Genomic DNA, 20,359 nt, shown 5'->3' with positions numbered 1-20,359 from the left:
ATTATATCATTATCAGTGATTCATGATATTGTAGTTCTTTTCCTTGAAAGATATTGTAGTCTTGTACCTTTGTATTTTAGTCTGATTTTCTCCCCCCCCCCCCCCTTTTTTTATAATATTTTTTGCATTTGCTTTTTTAGTTTATAATGTTGTGAGATTATAAATTAAAATAATCAGCCTAGGAGCAAGGTTTAAAAAAATACGCTTTTGATATTCATTAGGTGCACTCTTAAAACTAAAGGTGCTTCAAAACATTCTTCAAGCGATGCCATAGAAGAACCATTTTTGGTTCCACAAAGAACCATTCAGTCAAAGAACCATCTCTTTCTTACCTTTTTTATAATCTGAAGAACCTTCTTTCACCACAAAGAACCTTCTGTGAAACAGAAAGGTTCTTCAGATGTTAAAGGTTCTTTATGGAACCATTTAGACAAAAAGGTTCTTCTATGGCATCGTGAAGCACCTTTATTTTTAAGAGGATCACTAAATTACGGGCTATATTTATGTATCTTTGGCATAGACTAATAAGTGCTAATGTAATGTACTACTCTCTACTACATACTACACAAGGATAAATTCTGTGTGCAGTGCTTATGAAAAGTAGCCATTTTTTCCAATTTTGTCTAAAAATGTCCTAACTTTTGCCAGTCCAATAAAACAATAATTCATATAGCCTAATAAAATACTTCTAGAGATGAACCATTAGACGAATTGGAGATTTGCCTAACCAACTCCCAACACATACATTCTACTTTAGAGTAATTTTCATTTTTGACATTAAAGATGCTCGTGTATGTGGGTGGCCTGACATGGGATGCGTCATACAGTATATGATGCGCACTGAGGAGAAGAGCGTCTCGTTCTCTACAAACCTGCAGAAGCCAGAGACAGCGCGTCTGGACTCGCACTCAGTCGCGCGGCTGCGGTGGAGCGAGAGCATCTCAACTGTTCATCCAGCGAGCAACACCTGCGCCAACTATGTGAAGGTAAAGCTGCATTTCTCAACCTGATGCATTTCATCTTTTATGAAACTAAACTGCATTTATAACGCTTTAGGTGAACTCTGCGACATTGCTTATTTCAGCACAAACAGAAAAGTGAGTTGTTTTAATCTACAATGCGTCTCGCAGGGACAGTATGTTCAAGCGCAAGCCTATTAAATACCGTAATGTTACAGAAAATGAATCCTAAGTTCTCCGTGACTCGCATACTGAGATACACACTGAAAAAAAAACGGAATTAAACTTAAATTGAAATTCTTTTGTGATCTGATGCCGAATAATGATTCAAAACACATTGATAAGAGCACACAGGTGATAGTGTACATTAAAGTTGAATAGGCTATTTGCACTTTATAGCCTAGACACAAACTAGACTGTCCTACATGTTATTAGTTTATAATATATTCGAATTTCTAACTATATTTCATTTCAGTCTTTAGTTATATATTTACATTTAGTCATTTAGCAGGATGCTTTTATCCAACGCGACTTACAAATGAGGACAATGGAAGCAATCAAAATCAACAAAAGAGCAATGATACGCAAGTGTTATAACAAGTCTCAATTAGTCTAACGCAGTACACGTAGCAATATATATATATATATATATATATATATGAGATTAAAAAAAGACACAGTGTAAAGTTGTGTCTAAGTTGCCCGCTGCTTTATAACTGTATGTATGGTGTTTTAGGTTGAGTCTGCAGGCATCAATTATTCGAAGCCCGTCTCTTAGAGTAATAATCCCTAGGTGCCCATCGATGCAAGAAAAACAACAAGCACAAAATACAAGAGCCGTATGATGGCTCGTCTGAGAGGGCATTCATTTCTGTGCTCAGTGAAGCATCGATCGAGCTTTTGAGAGCTCAGTATTCTCTGTAATCTTGGAACGATGAGGATCCATGCGTCTTATTTGAACAAACGTTCTCTCAATGTCATCCAACAGGTTTCCTTCAGAGCATCTCTGACCATGCTGTTCCCTGCCTCCAAGTCCGATGTTAAATCTGTTCTGGACGGAGTGGCAGAAACCACGTTCAGAACCATCACTTCTGGACTGCAGTACATTGGTAATAACGACGTCAGCTACGGAGACCACATCATCGACGGCGACTTCGGCAAAGGCGGAGGATACCCTCTGCCGAAGCCGTTCGCAGCCTACCGCAGAAGCTCCTTCGCTGATAAAGTGGGCCCGGATGAGGAACTCATCATAAAAGGTATCCCCTTTTACCCCACGAACAGCTCTGATGTGTTTGGGAACTTCAGCCTCGGAGATGAAGGGAGCAGTCTGCAGTGCGGGGAGAACTTTATGGACATGGAATGCTTCATGATACTGACTCCTAGCCAACAGCTCGCCATAGCTGTGTTGTCTCTCACGCTGGGGACTTTTACAGTACTGGAGAACCTGGTGGTGCTGTGCGTGATACTGCAGTCACGTACCCTGCGCTGCAGGCCATCTTACCATTTCATAGGCAGCTTGGCCATCGCAGACCTGCTAGGCAGTGTCATCTTTGTCTACAGCTTCTTGGACTTTCACGTCTTTCACCGCAAAGACAGTCCGAACGTGTTTCTGTTCAAGTTAGGGGGCGTGACGGCCTCGTTCACCGCGTCTGTGGGAAGCCTGTTCCTCACCGCCATCGATCGATACATTTCTATCCACCGTCCGCTGGCGTACAGGCGCATTGTGACGCGCACCAAAGCCGTGATCGCCTTCTGCATGATGTGGGCGATCTCCATTATCATCGCCGTGCTGCCGCTGCTGGGCTGGAACTGCAAGCAGCTCAACTCGGTTTGCTCTGACATCTTTCCGCTCATCGACGAGAACTACCTGATGTTCTGGATCGGTGTGACCAGCATTCTGGTAATCTTCATTTTCTACGCTTACATGTACATCCTCTGGAAGGCCCACCACCACGCGGTGAGGATGCTGCGGCGCACGTCTCAGAAGAGCCTGGTGGTCCACTCCTCCGACGGCACCAAGGTCCAGACCGCCAGGCCGGATCAGGTTCGCATGGACATCCGCTTGGCCAAAACGCTGGTTCTGATCCTGGCGGTGTTGGTGATCTGCTGGGGGCCTCTTCTGGCGATCATGGTGTATGATCTGTTCTGGCGGATGAACGACAACATTAAGACAGTGTTTGCGTTCTGTACTATGCTCTGCCTGCTCAACTCCACCGTTAACCCGATAATCTACGCTCTCAGGAGTAAAGACCTGAGGAGGGCCTTCCTCGCCACCTGCCAGGGCTGCAGGAGCACCTCCAGCACGACCCTGCAGCTGGACAACAGCCTGGAGTCAGATTGTCAGAGGAACCAGCACATCGCCGCCAACCGTGCAGCCGAGAGCTGCGTGAAGACCACTGTGAAAATAGCCAAATTGACAATGTCCGTCTCAGCGGAGACATCGGCTGAAGCCGTTTGATTGCACCGCCGGCCGGGTGACGTTCGGATGCACCTTGTCTCAAAAGAATGTCACGGAAAGTTAAATGCATAAAGTTCAAAACACAAAGCTGCTTAAGTTATCATGGTTTGATGAAGTGTTCACTATGACATTTAATCGCTTAAGTGCCAAATTAGATTTTTTTTTCCTCTCAGAAAAGGTTCTCACCCAGTAAATTAATTTGTTGGGGCTTTTTTGTTGTTGTTTGCCCTTATATTTAATTGTAACGTGTGGATGTTGTGCGTGCTTTATGAAAGTTTACTATATTTTTATACTTTGAATTTTTGTTTTTTTGAACAATGATATCTTCTCACATGGGAATAAGGGGCTAATGATCTTTTTAATAAAAACGTGTAAGTATGAATTCAAATACATATATATATATATACACACATTGGTATCTATGTAAATATGTGTAAAACTCTGTGGAGATTTAGTGTATCCAACATCATTGTGATAAACGACAAAAGATAAGAGTCTCTCTGTTTTTGAGATGTCTTGTTTTGCCAATGAAATAAGTGTATTGAAATTGAAAGTATTATAAGAGGAGCAAGATCTGTCGCTCCTCAAGTACATGAATAATGAAAGCAGGAAAAGTGAGGACATTTGTTTGGTTCGCTTAACAAATGTATTGAATCTCATTTACTAAGATATATTTGGTCCATTACATGATGCTTTAGTGTTATTGTTGTGAGGATCAGAAAAAGACAGGACTATTTTCAACATTTTGTTTTCTTTTTACAAGATGGCCTGTAATTGTGGTTTATCATCACAGATAAATACAGTAACTGAAATAACTGTTGGATTTGAATCTGATTGTTCATTTTTATTTTGTCATCCTGCCGATGTATTTCTCTGAGATGTAAAGTCAAATTAATTTTACAATATGCACAGAGCCCAGAGAAAAATAAAAATGATACATTTTGTGAATAGAAAATTTGTATTTAATCTTGTAGTTAATTAACAAATAATTAAAATGTACATATCATGATTGTTTAGTAATATTCCTTAAACGGTGAAATGGTGTGGTGGTGCTTTTTTGTTTGCACTCTTTAAAAGTATAGGTACATTCCTTACATGAAATGTATCTACTTAAGTATTGAAGCTTAAATATCATAAAACGTCACAGTGGCATAGTTCTTGAACGTCTGTCTCAAAATGATGTCTTAAAATACAGAAGCTGCTTGCACACTTATGTATCACAATTTAGTCTATTTCAATTTATTTTTTATTTATTTTTTTTAATAAAGTCAGTACTGGCCTAAACTGTGTATTGGGATACTTTTATTTAAAATTGCAAATCATTGTGTCAAATCATTATGGAGTCATGTTGCACATATTGGTATCGTCTCTGGTTCCCTCTAGTGGATCGTTACAATTTCATAATTACAAGAGTCATTTTCTAGAACAGAAAGCAATGATTACCTTCAGAGGCAATCATTACCTTTGTGTGAAAAATGTCGTTCTTTTATCCCTTTTTATATAAAGGATAATGAAGAGTTATCATCACAAAATGATCCCGATGACTTGATCTGGATCTGACTTGAAACAGACTGCAGATCACCCCACTCTAACAGCATTAACAAAACATTTAACAAAGAATTCAATTTTACAGCATGATTGTGTTGTTTTTCCAGAAAAAAAAACATAATTCTAATCCATCTTCAATGGAATCTGAGAGCTACTGTATATAGTCTTCTGATGTAGCAAGCAAACACATGGCATATTTATCTGATAAAACCTCAGTCCATGTAACAGCAGGGTGCTGTTGGCTCCAGGGCCAGTGATTGTGCACAACACACTTCATTTGAAAAACTCGTAGCTTGATGTTTAATGCACTAGAACAACCAGCCGGCAGAACCCAATTTCTCTCACGCTTGTCATAAACACAACCCGCTGCCACTGGCTGCAAAGGAATGACACCATAACCCAAGGTGAAAGACAATATTTTTACATTAAGCAATTTTTCTATTACTTTTTCCTTCTCATTTTTTCAGAAATGCATTATAAGAAAACAGCGAAACGCAGCTTAATGTTCAGATCAGCAACCTTGCAACACAGAATTTCTGCCAAACCTTAATAAACACTACCTTACAGGCATTATACGAAAAAACTTAAAGTGGTTTTGATGTGCTGAGACAGTCCAGAGACTGTGTTTTACAATAAGCTTTACCATAGAGAAATAACTCGGGTAAAAGTAAACATAATAATACTGTCAATCTCATGGTGCTGTTGCTTTGGCTATAGATATATCTACTGACAAGTGAAGTGTGAGAGAAAGCTGGGTTATTTAGTACATTAAGCACTGTCATAGTCCATGCGTCTTGGATGTCAAATTTGTATATCTAATAATATTGTATCTAATATTTATCTCTGCAGATTTTAGACAGACATTAAGCAATGGCGGTTTTAATTCACTTGGCACTAGAACTTTCCAAAAACTCCAGTTCCAAAAATTGCTTCTATGACAGGTATTACCAGAACCATGTTTCATTTTTAAATTTAACTGTGTGTTTTAGGTTTTTATTCTGTTACATTTGAATTTAAATATTAGGCCTATTTCTTTTACTCATGTTATAGCTCGATTAGAGGTTTGCTGAGGCCTCCTTGTGTGGTTATTGAGAATCACTGGGATACAGAATATTTTAACGCACAAGTCTGAAATCCCATATGCCTGCCTCAATCATTAATCACTGTAACCAAAGTTAAATGATATATAGTATATTTCATTTTATGCATGGGCAATGCATAAGTTTAACATAAACCAACATTTTGGACCAATTAAACTACCTATGCTAACACAGGTTAATTTAGGCTAAATCTATTGAACCATGTTACCCATTTTGACGTATTTTATTCTAATTTTGAAGGATTTCATTCATGTGTTTATATAGGATACACAAATCAGGGTTTTAATCTAATCAAACGCATTTCAAATTCTGGTATGCAAATTCTTATGGAGCCAGAGTGATCTCAATAATAATTCAGGCAAAAGAGGCGATGCACACATGCGTAACCCAATTCACATGCATAAGAAATATTTCACTGCACGAAAAAAATAGATATATTCACAAAAACCAATGCACATGCACAAAATAGTAATATGTATTCATAATATATACACGCCATCAGCATGCCTACCTGGATGCTGATGACGTCAGCATCCAGGTAGGCACGCCCAGGGCACGCGATTCATACGCCCACAGTGGGTTATGATTGGTCGACAGACAGGCTCAAATTTGATTGGCTAAAGAGTACAAGTGTCCCGCGTGGGAGGAGTTCGCTGCCAGAAAGGTCTCAAAAATCCACACACAAATCCAAGGCAATTCACATTCACAGCCCACGATAAACTCCTGAATTTTTAACATTCAAAAATGTTGTACACATTTGTACATCTGTGAATTGTGTTTTGCATTTGTGAAACGTATTTTATGAATATATATTCTTATTTTGTGCGTGTGCATTGGTTTTTGACATGACATGACATGAAGTGACATGAAGTGACGTGGCCAAGTATGGTGACCCATACTCGGAATTAGTGCTCTGTATTTATCCCATCCAAAGTGCACACACACAGCAGTGAACACACACACACCGTGAACACACACCCGGAGCAGTGGGCAGCCATTTTTTGCTGCGGCGCCCGGGGAGCAGTTGGGGGTACGGTGCCTTGCTCAAGGGCACCTCAGTCGTGGTATTGAAGGTGGGAGAGAGCGCTGTACATTCACTCCCCCCACCTACAATCCCTGCCGGTACGAGACCCGAACCCGCACCCTTTGGGTTACGAGTCCGACTCTCTAACCATTAGGCCACGACTTCCCCGTTAGTGTGTTTTGTGAATATATATATATATTTTTTGTGCACGTGAAATATTTCTTATGCATGTGAATTGGGTTACGCATGTGTGCATCGCCTCTTTTGCGTGAATTATTATTGAGATCACTCTGGCTCCATAAATTCTGTATTTAGTGCGGTGGACAAATCCCATTTTCTGAAGCAAACACTAGCATTTTCTTGCTATTTGTTGATTAGAGGCCAAAAAGTTGATTTGTTTATTTTTCTCATATGTCAGAGATATCATGACTATGGCAGCGTGACTGGAAGTGTCTCATGATGAGGGTAATGCTTTTATGGCTCGACCCCTCAGGGAGCAGATAAACACTGGATAAACACAACATGAACCACAGGTCCTTTAGGATCACTGTCTGACTGCCAGAATCAACAATTATACAGACATTACGTTATGATTATATTAGTGAATTATAATATCTGATCCCGTGAACGCAACGCTATGGGATAAAAAATATTAAAACTCAGATTTGGTATTTTTCCTTTCGAATGTAGCCTACTATGGCAACGTAACTCAGCTTATTTCGTAAGGGCTGTCGGTGAGAGGCCGGACTTTTATTTTGAAACGGTGTTTTGGCTGCAACCCGGAAGTGCAGCTCGCGTAATGATCAGTAATCTGATCATGTGAAACAATAAGATGAATGATCAAAACATCGCTGTCAGGCAGCGTTGATAATATGCTTTTAGAGTTTATATCAGACCTGCGCTTCGTCTGTGAGGTGAGAGAACTATAACATCGCTCTTAAACTGTCATCTAAGAGCAAATATTTGAGTGTTATTTACACTGTTTACACATATGCAGGTTAAGATTATCAGACTATCATCATCCACTACGGTTATTTATAATTATAATACTTTTGAAAGGTAGCAGGTACTTTGGAGAATCATATAAATGTGTTGTGTACGTATATAAATGTAAATAGGTATTGTATTATGGTATTACTCTGTTTAGCAAATGGTACCATAGTAATATTATGATAGTTTTGGAATTGTGTACCATGTAAATACATGAATATGGTAATTTAGTACCATGATATACACACAATATCAAATATCAGCACAATACACCACTGTTGTACCTAAACAATAAACATGATTTATAGTGTGATACTTTCGGATTGATTCTCTTTTTTAGATATAATGTCAGACCCTTACTCAGTTCTGGGGTGTGTGAGGAGAGGTCTGCGGTTAGATGTGTTTAAGGATGTTGCTCGTCAATATCCAGTCATTTTCTGTATTTTCATCTTTATGATCTCCTCCACCATCATCCTCAACCAGTGAGTATCTTAATCGAGACATATTCTGCAGCATTTTATTTATTTTTCCTGTCAAGCAAGATTTTTGCACCAAAACTTTTGTACCGGTTTAGTTTGTCATGATAATTTTCCACCCTCTCTCCGACTCTTTCAATTGAACAGGCTAATTACTGTACCTTTAAGAGCTGTATATGCAAATGATCCCTGTTATGATTGGTGATTAACAAATCTATACCCCTTATCTGTCCAGATATCTCCATATTCTCATGATATTCTGGTCATTTCTGGCTGGAGTGATCATATTCTACTGCTCCCTCAGCCCCGAATATCTGCTGCCGAATATTCTCATCTCAATCAAGACCAAGAGGAAAGTAAGTATTAGTAAAAGCAGATAGGTCTAACTTTAAAACCACTGTTGTGGCCATCAGGATTTGAGGAATGTCTAGTCAGAAGCCAGGAGTGCAATCATGAGAGTCTGTTATAAGAGATTGTTTGGTTCCACAAAATCATAAAACTTCGAAGTGAGACTTTCCGTTTCTTCAGTGTATGTTTGTCAAAAATGTGTGTGCTTGCATATCATTTGTGTGTGTGTGTGATCATTGCTGTATATTTTTGTGTCTAAAAGCCGCATGATGGTAGCCTTACTCCAGTGTTCAATATTTCAAATGTTAACAATAAGCATCAAAATAGCCAAAACATGATATTGTAAAACAATCACAGAATACGCATTTACACACCACATCTCCCTCCTCTTTATAATGCTTAATAATAACAGCAGTAGTGGCCTTTAACCTACTGAGATGGGAGCCTCAGTAAATTGCACAGTCTTAAAATAAAGGAATGAAAGGATGTTTGCACCCTTAAAATAAAGGAATGAAAGGATGTTTGCACCCTTAAAATAAAGGTTGCGGAATCAGGAAAGGTCCCAGAGCCGGGACTCAAGCTCAGGTCACACTATATTTTGGAGTGCTGCCCATAAGGCTATAACATTGTAAAAAGAAAAACACACGACAACATAGCTAAGATTGTAGTAAATTGGGGTGGGCAGTATGACAAAAATTCTGATTCATGGTATGACTAATTTTACTTCATGGTAACAATATATTTCACAATATAGTTATTTATATATGTAGTTATTCTGAAAATCGACAAATGGGCTTTATATAGTAAATAAACTAAAATACTTTAGAAATACAGCCCTGTGTAGAGTATGACCAGGTGTTTTCAAGCAGCTGGTCTTACTGTAAGATGCCCTTTCAATGCCAACTGGTGCTTAGGAGTATGGCGGGAGTATTGGTCAGTCCCACAGCTACAATAGTTTCAGAATGATTTGTCTGACACCTCTCTTGTGCAGGTGAACACAACTAGGTTTCCTGGGGTCGCTAGGGATTCTGGGCCCTTTGCATAGAATTTGCTTTGAGGCCCCACTCGAAATCACGTCGAAATCACCCTCCAAAGGACATTGTTGTGAGACACTGTCTCTCTTTTCCCCCGGTTGAGACTCTGCTGCTAGGGATGGTCTCAGTGTCTTCAGTCTAGTAAATTATCAGCATGTGTAGCCAACCAGTCTACCAAGTTCATCTGGTAGAATCTGAAACACAAAGCATAAAGCAGTGGACGTTTGTGATGGGGAAACAAAATGGCCTGTTTTATATTCCCACCGCCCTCTTACTTCCATAATTATGACCCCTCTCTCAACCAGCCATTGGATGGCTGGTACAGTTCTTTCCACCGTGTCCACTCTCAGTGGGTATTTTCGAGTTCTCAACTGTAGAGTGCCTGCAAAGTGTGCCTTGATTCTGAGATAAATGTTATCTCTTATGTTCGAACTCTTTGTTTATTGAGATGGGATTATTCATGAATATTTGACCTTGGTTCTTTTTTTTTCTTCGAACAGTCTTACTGTAAGATACTTGATCTTTGGTTCTTTCTTTCTTTGCTTGATGTTTGATTTGGTTCTTCTTTTTCTTCTTACATTCTATCCTCTTTCCCACAAATACCAGCACTCATCTATAACGGGCTGATGTCATGGGGACCTCTGAAAAGCAGGGGTCACCCCAAGTGCCTATGCAGCTGGGTAAGCTGACCTGCTTGTCTCTTGCATAGGGTCCAATAATGAAGTCACCATTGACACTAGTGCTTTTTTCAGATCGGGGCTCAGGCCTTATAGCCATATCCCAACAAATGGTGCCTTGTTACCCTGCCGCTTCAGCAAGTCATTAGGGTCAGTGTCTCTCGCTACCATACCAGAGTGCATAATGCATGCTTGACATAAGTCTCATGATGTAGTCTGCCCCATCGTTCCTGGCCTTGTGATTAACAGACGTCACCTTGGACCAATCGGTTTTACTTTTGATACAGTCTTTCAGCAACTGTGAGATCACTTCCCACGGATCGTTCTCCACTCCAAATTCCCAGATATAATTTCCCCCTTGTGGTCAACCTTCCGGTGGCCCAAGAAATCTCCAGCTTCCCTGTGACTTATGCTCTTTGGATTCTATTTTCACAGGGTGACCTATTTTCTTAGCTCACACATTAAGTGTGGTTTGGTCTGGTGGTTTAAAGTTGTAATAGGTCTCAGCTTCCTCTCCGCTACTCTTTAACTACTACTGCTATTAACCATAAGGGGGCACGTTTGAGTGCCTCCTTTTACTCCCGGCCTTCTGGCCTCCAGATGGTCTCAGGCAGGAAGGGACATCTTCCTGATCAGAGTCTGTGTCTGAGTCTGCCTTAGACTGACTGCACATACATGCCCTCCACCATTCTGAGGTGACAGAGATCTGGATACAGAGAGGAAACTGGGGGAGCATATGCAACAGCAGCTGAGCTAACGGAGCTCACTCACAGATTATTGTCCATTGGGAGTCTGCAGCTCACCTTCAGATGTTCACTGTTGTCTCTGTAGATCTTGCATCTTGTCACGGCACTAACATTAAAGCAGAGAAAAAAAAACATGATTGGCTCCCAACTCCCTGCAGAGATTTCCACAACTTTTGAACAACAGCTTTAACAGCGACAGAAACAATGTGGAAAATACAACATCTTGAGGAGGGAGAAAGGAATTTGTTTGTCTGAAGTCTTCAGTGTTCTTTTATGCGCACCACACGAATCACTCGCAGCTTGGACAGAAATGACTGTAATTATCTGAGCCAAGAAGCAATTGAAAAAAGATAGAGGCGGAGAAGTGCACATAATAGCAGGAGAAAACCCTAAACACGCCATCTAGACACAAACACATTGTAACCACAATTAAATAAATAAAACTAGATAAATATATGTTCTTGGTCGTAACAATCACTAACTTGCAAATTTTTTCTTCCAGTTTATTATTAAGCCTCCTAATATGCTCCTCACATTGGGAGTTTTCAATCTTGTGACGGTCTTTCGTTACTTTGTCTGTATGCCTTCAGTGCTTCGAACAAATTATAAAAGTCCACCTATGCCTTTTGGCAACCAACAGAAGGCAGTGTATAGTGTTTTATATATATGTATATATTAGGTGATATGTAGGCTATTTGAGTATATAGGGAACATGTTCAAGAAACCAGTTTGAGATGATTTGAGCTTTGTGACATGGCACGTTATCCTACAGTAAGTACACTGATGGGTACACTGTGGTCATAAAAGGATTGACATTGTCAGCACTAGCAGCAATTCTCATGTTGGCTGTGGCTTCTAAACAATAGGGCCTTTCGCACTGCTTTAGTTCCAGAACTAAATGTACGGAGCTAATTTGGTTCTCGAAAAGGCAGTCCGGTACTAAAATCGCACCCAGTTCTGGCGGTGCGAAAATGCCAAAAAGTGGGTAGTTCCACAATTAGTTCTGGTACTATGAAAAGGTTCCCGCTGTGCGAAAGGCCCTATTGCTCAGTTGGTACTAAGGGGCCCAAAATGTGCCATGAAAATATCCCCCACACCATAGCACCACCACCAGTCTGAGCCATTAATACAAGGCAGGAAACATTCATGCTTTCATGTTGTTTACACCGAAATCTGCCCCTACAATCCAAACATCACTGCAGAAATCGAGACTCATCAGACTAGGCAGCCTTTTCCCTATCTTCTTTATTTGGTGAGCCTGTAAAAATTTAGCCTCGGTTTCCTGTTCTTAGCTGACAGCAGTGGCACCTGCTGTGGTCTTCTGCTGCTGTAGACCATCTGCTTCAGGGTTTGACGTGTTGTGCATTCAGAGATGCTTTTCTGCATACCTTGGTTGTAACAAGTGGTTATTTGAGTTAACATTGCCTTAGGAACCAGTCTGTCCATTCTTCTCTGACCTCTAGGATCAATAAGGCATTTTTACCCACAGAACTGCTGCTCACTGGATATTTTCTCTGTTTCGGACCAATCTCTATGAACTCTAGAGATGGGTTTACAGATAAAGGGGAAACATGATACTGGTCACAAATCAGCACTCTTGGAAAGGCCACTCACCCAATCAAATTCGAGGACCGGAACTAACTGTTGTATGAATCGATATATTGGCCTTGGCAATACTTATAAGTGTTCCCTCAGTTTTGTGCCATTTTCAAAATCTTCCTTGTGTTTTGTGAATTTTCAGTTATCTTTTGTAAATAAAAGTTTATTTGTCATTTCAACAATATTGTGTACAACTTTGGTTTGCATTATGAATATATTATCGGCAGTATATAGAATACCTTGCCTCTAGATATTAGCCAAAAACCTTATTCATAAATCAAGTCAGCTTAATTTATGTCAACTGATTGTTTCAAAGTGGCGTAATAGTAATTAAATTACAATCAATGATGCAAACTTCATTAAATATGATACTAATTCAAATTCTGCTGTAAAGCAACTCTAAAAAGTTAATAGTGTCATTATTTAGCTCCAGTCTTGTTTGGTGTTGATTCAGTTCAGTTCCATAACAATGTTGATTTGTCGATTATGAAATAAATTTGATTCAGCTATAAGGCATCTTTACAGAAGACAATAGTGTCATCATCCAGCTCAATTAATTTACGTTTTGTTGTCATCCGATAGTGTCAGTACTGTCAAAGTGATAATATTACTGAATATTTAGTGTATTTTAAACCTTTTTGAAACTTTTACTGTATTAATGATTATTATACTGTATATCTGTGTATCCTCAGCCACAGAAACAGCAAGAATTGTTCCCGCTGGGTCACAGTTGTGCAGTATGTGGGAAAAACCAGTGCAAACGCCACAGGTATGATCAACTTGGGCAAATGTCAACCCAAAACCAAAAGAAAGAAATAAGAAATTATATTTAGAATAGAATGCTGCAGGGATTACATATTTTTGCTGACCAAAACCTGGGAATGTATTAGCATTTTAGCACTTCCAGTTATTTCTGTCAGGACCACTGTCATCAAAGATGATTCACAATTAGCATACAGTTTGGATTGGCGGTATGGTTCTGTTCTGGGCAAGAACTCCCTGCGCATCCATGCAGCCTAGCATGGATGAGAGCAGGGAGAGCAGCAATAACCCCCCAGAGTGAACAGAACAGAACCAACATAAATGTATTGCAGATATCGTTAAAGTTCAATAATTTTATGTACACATTTTAGAATTAGTCTGATTCAAAGGAGAATCAGAAGGCTGAATCCTGACTGACAGAGGAGGAGTTGGGGATGGAGGAGGGTAATTAGCTATTGAGCAATGCGAAAACTGCTGATAATACCGAGGGACCTTATATATGAATGCTTAGATAGGTGTCGTATTCCTATAGGTAGATGGGGATCAGCTGAGAGTCAGCTGATGTGAGCTTGACTAACGTGACCGGCCAGAACTAACGCTACGCTTGATATCATTGAGTTTTTAAATGGGTTTTTGGTTAAATGCCTGTGGTGGTCTGTGGTGAACACAAGCTCAAGATGTTTTTTTTTTTTACATTTTATTCTACAACAACAATACAACATTAATATCCACTTGTGATTTTTTTTTAAGCCTTTTCTTGTGAATTATTATATTCAATATGTTATATTGAAGTCATGTGACTACGATGTAGTTTATTATAGCTTACGTTTAACTTAGGGCTGGACAATAATTCAATATCAATATGTATCACGATATATTTTTGGGAAAGAAATTATAGAAATTAATACTTTTATTTAGCAAGAATGCTTAAAATTGATCAAAAGTGATGATAAAGGCATTTATAATGTTACAAAAGATTTCTATTTCAGATAAATAGTGTTCATATCGATATCGGAATTATATCATATCGACCGAAATTAAGAAATATATCGTGATATCAATTTTGGCCATATCGTCCAGCCCTAGTTTAACTATTTCATTCTGGCTATTGTATTTCGACTTCAGAATTCATAGGTGTGTTAAAGTTCAAGATTATTTTATACTTATTTTCTGCAACATTCCAAAAGCCAAATGGAAAAATCCATGGGTTTTTGTTAAGGGAACCAGGCCGACGCAGACGTCTGGGTCTGTCTAGAAAAGTACAACATCACTGCAGTGCTCTATAAAGAAACTGAAGTCTATTTTTTGGACAAGATTTTATGTTCACAGTGTTACATTACATTCCTGACAAGTAAGCACTTTTAAACCCTTCGCCACCAGGCACCAGCCTGCTGTAATGTGGGAAAAAAATCCTATTTAAGGTTTGCTGATTTAAGTGCAGCTACCAATGGTAGTATCTCTTAGCATCTCTGTGTTTGAGCAAGGACTGAGAACATGATATTGGGTTTTGAAGACTTTCTTTCAAGTTTTGCATTTTACACTATCCATCTTAAAACGCAAAGACAAATTCTGTCTTGAAAAAGACAAACCAAACCAAAACAAATAATTCTGTAGTATTCTGCAATAAATAATTAAAGCACAATATCAGTCATTTTGCATTTGGAAAAGTTTTTGCTTAAATAATGAGGATGTAAATGTAACTATTTGTGTTTTTATTCCAAAGACCTACCCTTCTGCTGGAGAACTATCAGCCATGGTTGGACTTAAAAGTGCCATCCAAAGTGGATGCCAGTTTTTCCGAGGTAGACTCATAATGCCAGTCCTGAGTAAAATGATATATTATATAAGCAAATTAATAAATCAAACTAATAAATCCTTTGTTTGACTTATCTTGAGGTTTTGGAGTTAGTTCTGGAGAACTTTGTGTACCCATGGTACAGGTATGGCTGCTTTAAATGCAAAAGTTACTTTTATTACAGTGTTTTAGCTGAAAAAAAGCTAAAAAGCGTTTTTTTCTTTTATGATGTTTTGCAATCAGAGATATTACAGATGACGAGGCGTGTGTCGATGAACTGAGACAAACAATCCGTTTCTTTGCTGCAGTTCTGGCTCACCGAGTACAAAGAGTACATACACCTTCACACAATTCAGCACTGATATCACAATTTACATACTGTAGCTTTCTGTAGATTTATAAAGTGGCATACTGACTGAAACTGTCTTGTAGGTGGATGTTCCTTTAGTTGTGATGGACAAAATGATGAAGGCAGCTATGAAGCACATTGAGATCATGGCAAAAGCACAGCAGAAAGGTGCGTTCTGTGATGAAATCATTCAATATCAGAGGAGCTTAAGTCTAGAATTCCACTAAATAATCGAACTATCAAAAAGATGGTTGGTTCTTTGAATTGAAACATGGGGGTTCCTTTCCCATAGTTGCATGCATTGCAATTTGGCACCATCAGTTTAATCAAGTTTGTTAACCATCTTTTTGTTTAAATGGTGTGAGCAGTGAAGAATACAGAGGGTCTCCAGCAGGCAGCACTAGCCGAATACGGTGCCGATCTGCATGTGGCCCTGCGGAGCCGCAAAGATGAGCTGCTGTACTTGAGGAAGCTCACAGAGCTGCTGTTTCCTTGCGTCATGCCCCCTAAAGCTACAGACTGCAGGTACATCTCACACACACACTGGTCACTCCTGTTCAAAAGCTTGGGGTCAGTACGTTTTTTCTCACCAAGGCTGCATTTATTTGAAAGAGTACAGTAAAAACTGTAATATTGTGAAATAATATATACAATATACAATCATGGTTTCTATTTGAATATATTTTAAAATGTAGTTTATTTGTGTGATCAAAGCTGAATTTTCAGCAGCATTACTCCAGTTTTCAGTGTCACATGATCTTTGAGAAATCATTCTAATATGCTGATTTGCTGCTCAAGAATTATTGTTTCTTATTATACTCAGTTTTAAAAAAAATTGTGCTGCTTAATATGCTTGTAGAAAACTTTTTTTTTTTCAGGATTATTTAATATATTGGAAATTCAAAAGAACAGCATTTATTTATTTATTTGAAGCAGATTTTTTTTTGTAGCAATATAAGTCTTTGCTGCCATTCAATTAATTTAATGCGTCCTTTCTCGAAAAAAAAAAGCATTAATTTGTTTATAAGAATCTAATTATACTAAAGCTTTGAACAGTAAGAGATCCATGTTAAACATCTTTAATGATGCAAGCATGCATTTACCCATTATATATGAATGTTTCCAAATCTTTAAGTGTGAATTGCTCTGTGAAAAGTGTGATGAGGATCAGTTGATGTTTCTGTGCTATATTCGTTTAAGCTTTGTGGTTCGTTCTCAGATCTTTGGCCCTGCTGATTCGAGAGGTCATGACAGGTTCTGTTTTTCTGCCAATAATGGACTTCGTGGCTGATCCTGTGAGTGTAACAGCTTACCATAAATGAGGACATTAAACTAGATATTTTCTCTTTGTCCTTCATTAGTACATTAAATTGATTACAGTTGTCCATATATATGTATGTGTGTGTGTATATATATATATATATATATATATATATATAGTATGTATGTATATATACACACAATATTGCAATATCTGCATTTGATACACCATATAAATGTAAAGAGTTGTATTACTGTGAGGGAATCTTGTAGTTGTTATTCATATTCATGAATATGCTTTATTCCAGGACACAGTGAATCACATGGTGCTCATTTTCATTGATGACACTCCAGTGAGTGATTGAACCAAATGAATTATAGTCTGGTCAATCAGCCTTTTCCTGCCATTTAAACATGTTTTTTCTGTAATATCTGCTTTTAGCCTGAGCCAGTTACTGACCCTCCATCTGCGCTGGTGCCCTTCCTGGAGAAGTTTGCAGACCCACGCAACAAGAAGTCCTCGGTGTGTACTTTGGTCAACTTAATATAATGCTTTCAGGATTTATCAAGGCATCTAAAGAAAAGAGTTGTAGTGAGAAGGTTGATCAATTTCAAAGTTTACTTACGACATCATTTGAGTGTTTTTTGAGTTCTCGCGTCTAGTAAATGTCTCAAACAAAACCTTACAGGTCGTTTCTTTTGTTTGTTCTTCCGTCAGGTGTTGAAGTTGGATTTGAAGGAGATCAGAGAGCAACAGGATCTGTTGTTTCGTTTTATGAGTTTCCTGAAGGAGGAAGGAGCGGTACATGTCCTGCAGTTCTGCCTGACTGTGGGTGAGGACATGCATTTCACTGCACACAATGCATGATGGTCTCATTAGTAAATAATCTGATGGGGTGATGTGGGTTTCTGTTACCAAGTATATTCATTATATAGCAGTCATATGCTAACATAAAAATTACAAAGAAGAATCAGAGAATGAATTTCATCTTCAAACAAGGTGGGAAGATAGGCACACTTTTAAATCTTCACCTATTGTGGCGTTTCTTATGTCTTTCTCTCTGATTTTGGTCTATGTCATACCCAGCTCAGAAAGTCAGGTCCAGTTGGGTTTGAAAGAAATCTCTTAAATCTATTAAAATTGGACTCAAAAAGACCAAAGACTGGGCACACTGGGCACCAGTTATATTGTGGTTCTCACATGCGGCATCAGATGATGTTTTGATCTTCACACAAGGTGCCAAATTATGAAGTGAGTTTTGGTCACCCGTCACTTAAGGTGAGTGTGGGAGTGTCAGAAGACTGACAGAAGATGGTCACATTAGTAAAACGTCAATGAAAATTTGCAGTCAAAGTAGTTCCACTCAAAAGTAGTTCCCCAAGTAAGCAGCTTGATGTTGGTTAATGCATTAAATTCGCATATTCGGAGTTCAACTTGAATCCCATTCAAAATTAGATTACTACATTGCATTCCAAGGTACACTATATGTATAAAGTATTGGGACACCTGATCATTACACCAACAGGGACTTTGCATTCTACATTCATAGACATTAATATGAAGTTGGGCCCCACAAGATTTTGTAGTGTTTCTGTGGGACATTTTGCACATTCACCCAGTAAAGTATTTGTGAGGTCAAGCACTGATGTTGGATGAGAAGGCCTGACTCAATCTCCATTCCAGTTCATCTCAAAGGTGTTAGATGGGATTGAGGTCAGGGCTCTGTGTGGGCCAGTCAAGTTCTTCCACACCAAACTCATCCAACCATGTCTTATGGACCTTGCTTTGTGCTCCGAGTCACAGTCATGCTGGAATAAAAAAGGGCCTTCCCCAAACTTTTCCCACAATGATGGAAGCATAGAATTGCCCAAAATGTCTTGATATGCTAAAGCATTAAATATTTCCTTCACTGCAAGTAAGAGGCCGAGCAGACCAACCCCTAAAAAAACAGCCCCACACTATTACCCTTCCTCCAACAAACTTTACACTGTCTGCACAATGCAGTCAGGCAGGTAATGTTCTCCTGGCATCTGCCAAACCCAGATTCGCCCATCAGGCTGCCAAACAGAGAAGCGTGACTCGTCACTCCACAGAACAGGTTTCCACTGCTCCAGAGTCCAGTGAAGGTGTGCTTTACTCCACCCTGTCCGATGAGTTGCTGCCGTTCCTAAACGCTTCCACTTTCCAGTAATGCCATGGAATAGCGATGTCCTATTCTTGAACGAATCATTCTTTTGAGCCGGTTCTCAGGAAGTAACCGGTTGAGCCAGTTCACAAAATCAAACTGAATCGATGCAAAACACACAGCTGAAGTAGCATGTTCGATTCAAAAAGAACCGAATGAGCCGGTTCAAGTAACTTTCTAAGTTTGCAGAGGATTACTGAGATTCTGATGAGTGAGTTGCTGACATTATATGCACGTGTGTATCACCGAGTAAGATAAATGACAAACAACAAGCGCTACTCTACACTGCTTAAAACTCGCATTTGAATCGTCAGTGACAAATTCTTTAAATATGAAAACTAGGGCTGGGTTTTGACACAAATTTCACGATTCGACTCAATTCTCATTCACAAGCTTGCGATTCGATTCGATTACCGATTCGATTCGATTCAATATTGATTATTTTGGATATATATCAGGTACAGTGCATGCCAAATTTTCTCAAGGAAAAAAAAGTCTCTCAACTAATGCTGTAAAATATACATAAGAGTCAGTTGGTACTACATTACTATAATATTGAAGGTTAAAATGAATAAAGTTTTTACAATAATAAAGTTACAGTTACATAATATTTCTACTTCAATTAGTTTTTTTTTTAAATATAAACATTTAAATGGTGGCTGTCATAAAAACTTGATGGATTTATTAAAACATAAATTAAACATTGAAGAACAGTAAAAATGATAATGAATATGTTATATGTTATTTTGATATAAGCAAAATGCCCCTATCTACAGTTTATTTTTCTAGCTGATTAATGAGTTTATGGTCACCGAATATGTTTTTTTCTGAGGTAACTGTGACATTATGTGACATTGTTTAGAAGCCATTATATTGACATCTTTGCGCGGCTGAAACACAAATTGAACAATTACATGAGACAGGATACGGAGTGTAAAGTTGTACTATTTCTTTTAACTTACCTTCGGATGTTTAGTCATGTTTATTTTGTGCTGAAACTGGTATTAATGTGGAGGAGATGATCAGTTCACGTGCGCTTCGCGCTGCT

General features: G+C 38.8%; 2 protein-coding genes across 3 annotated transcripts in view; both read left to right on the top strand.

The window, feature by feature from the left end:
- The first annotated feature begins 896 nt into the window (after nucleotides 1-896).
- On the top strand, nucleotides 897-4,325 carry cnr1 (cannabinoid receptor 1). Its single transcript, XM_016449834.1, has 2 exons — nucleotides 897-986; nucleotides 1,948-4,325. The coding sequence occupies exon 2, from the start codon at nucleotides 1,972-1,974 to the stop codon at nucleotides 3,415-3,417; it is 1,446 nt and encodes a 481-aa protein (XP_016305320.1). The 5' UTR covers nucleotides 897-986; nucleotides 1,948-1,971; the 3' UTR covers nucleotides 3,418-4,325.
- Nucleotides 4,326-7,886: 3,561 nt separating this feature from the next.
- Nucleotides 7,887-20,359, top strand: part of LOC107660509 (sorting nexin-14) — a 47,477-nt gene continuing 35,004 nt past the window's right edge. For both annotated transcript variants that reach the window (XM_016449829.1, XM_016449828.1), the window contains exons 1-13: nucleotides 7,887-8,003; nucleotides 8,420-8,561; nucleotides 8,791-8,911; nucleotides 13,652-13,728; nucleotides 15,445-15,523; nucleotides 15,618-15,661; nucleotides 15,760-15,847; nucleotides 15,949-16,033; nucleotides 16,234-16,390; nucleotides 17,085-17,160; nucleotides 17,434-17,478; nucleotides 17,568-17,648; nucleotides 17,844-17,958. In XM_016449829.1, the coding sequence (XP_016305315.1) occupies nucleotides 8,425-8,561; nucleotides 8,791-8,911; nucleotides 13,652-13,728; nucleotides 15,445-15,523; nucleotides 15,618-15,661; nucleotides 15,760-15,847; nucleotides 15,949-16,033; nucleotides 16,234-16,390; nucleotides 17,085-17,160; nucleotides 17,434-17,478; nucleotides 17,568-17,648; nucleotides 17,844-17,958 (1,105 nt within the window). In that variant the 5' untranslated portion in view covers nucleotides 7,887-8,003; nucleotides 8,420-8,424. The remainder of the gene's footprint in view (nucleotides 8,004-8,419; nucleotides 8,562-8,790; nucleotides 8,912-13,651; nucleotides 13,729-15,444; nucleotides 15,524-15,617; nucleotides 15,662-15,759; nucleotides 15,848-15,948; nucleotides 16,034-16,233; nucleotides 16,391-17,084; nucleotides 17,161-17,433; nucleotides 17,479-17,567; nucleotides 17,649-17,843; nucleotides 17,959-20,359) is intronic.

The sequence above is a fragment of the Sinocyclocheilus anshuiensis genome, unplaced genomic scaffold (genome assembly GCF_001515605.1).
Source record: "Sinocyclocheilus anshuiensis isolate Anshui unplaced genomic scaffold, SAMN03320099.WGS_v1.1 scaffold659, whole genome shotgun sequence".
NCBI lineage: Eukaryota > Metazoa > Chordata > Actinopteri > Cypriniformes > Cyprinidae > Sinocyclocheilus > Sinocyclocheilus anshuiensis.
The sequence above is the reverse complement of the archived record's forward strand: the minus strand, read 5'-3'. Positions and strand labels throughout refer to the sequence as shown.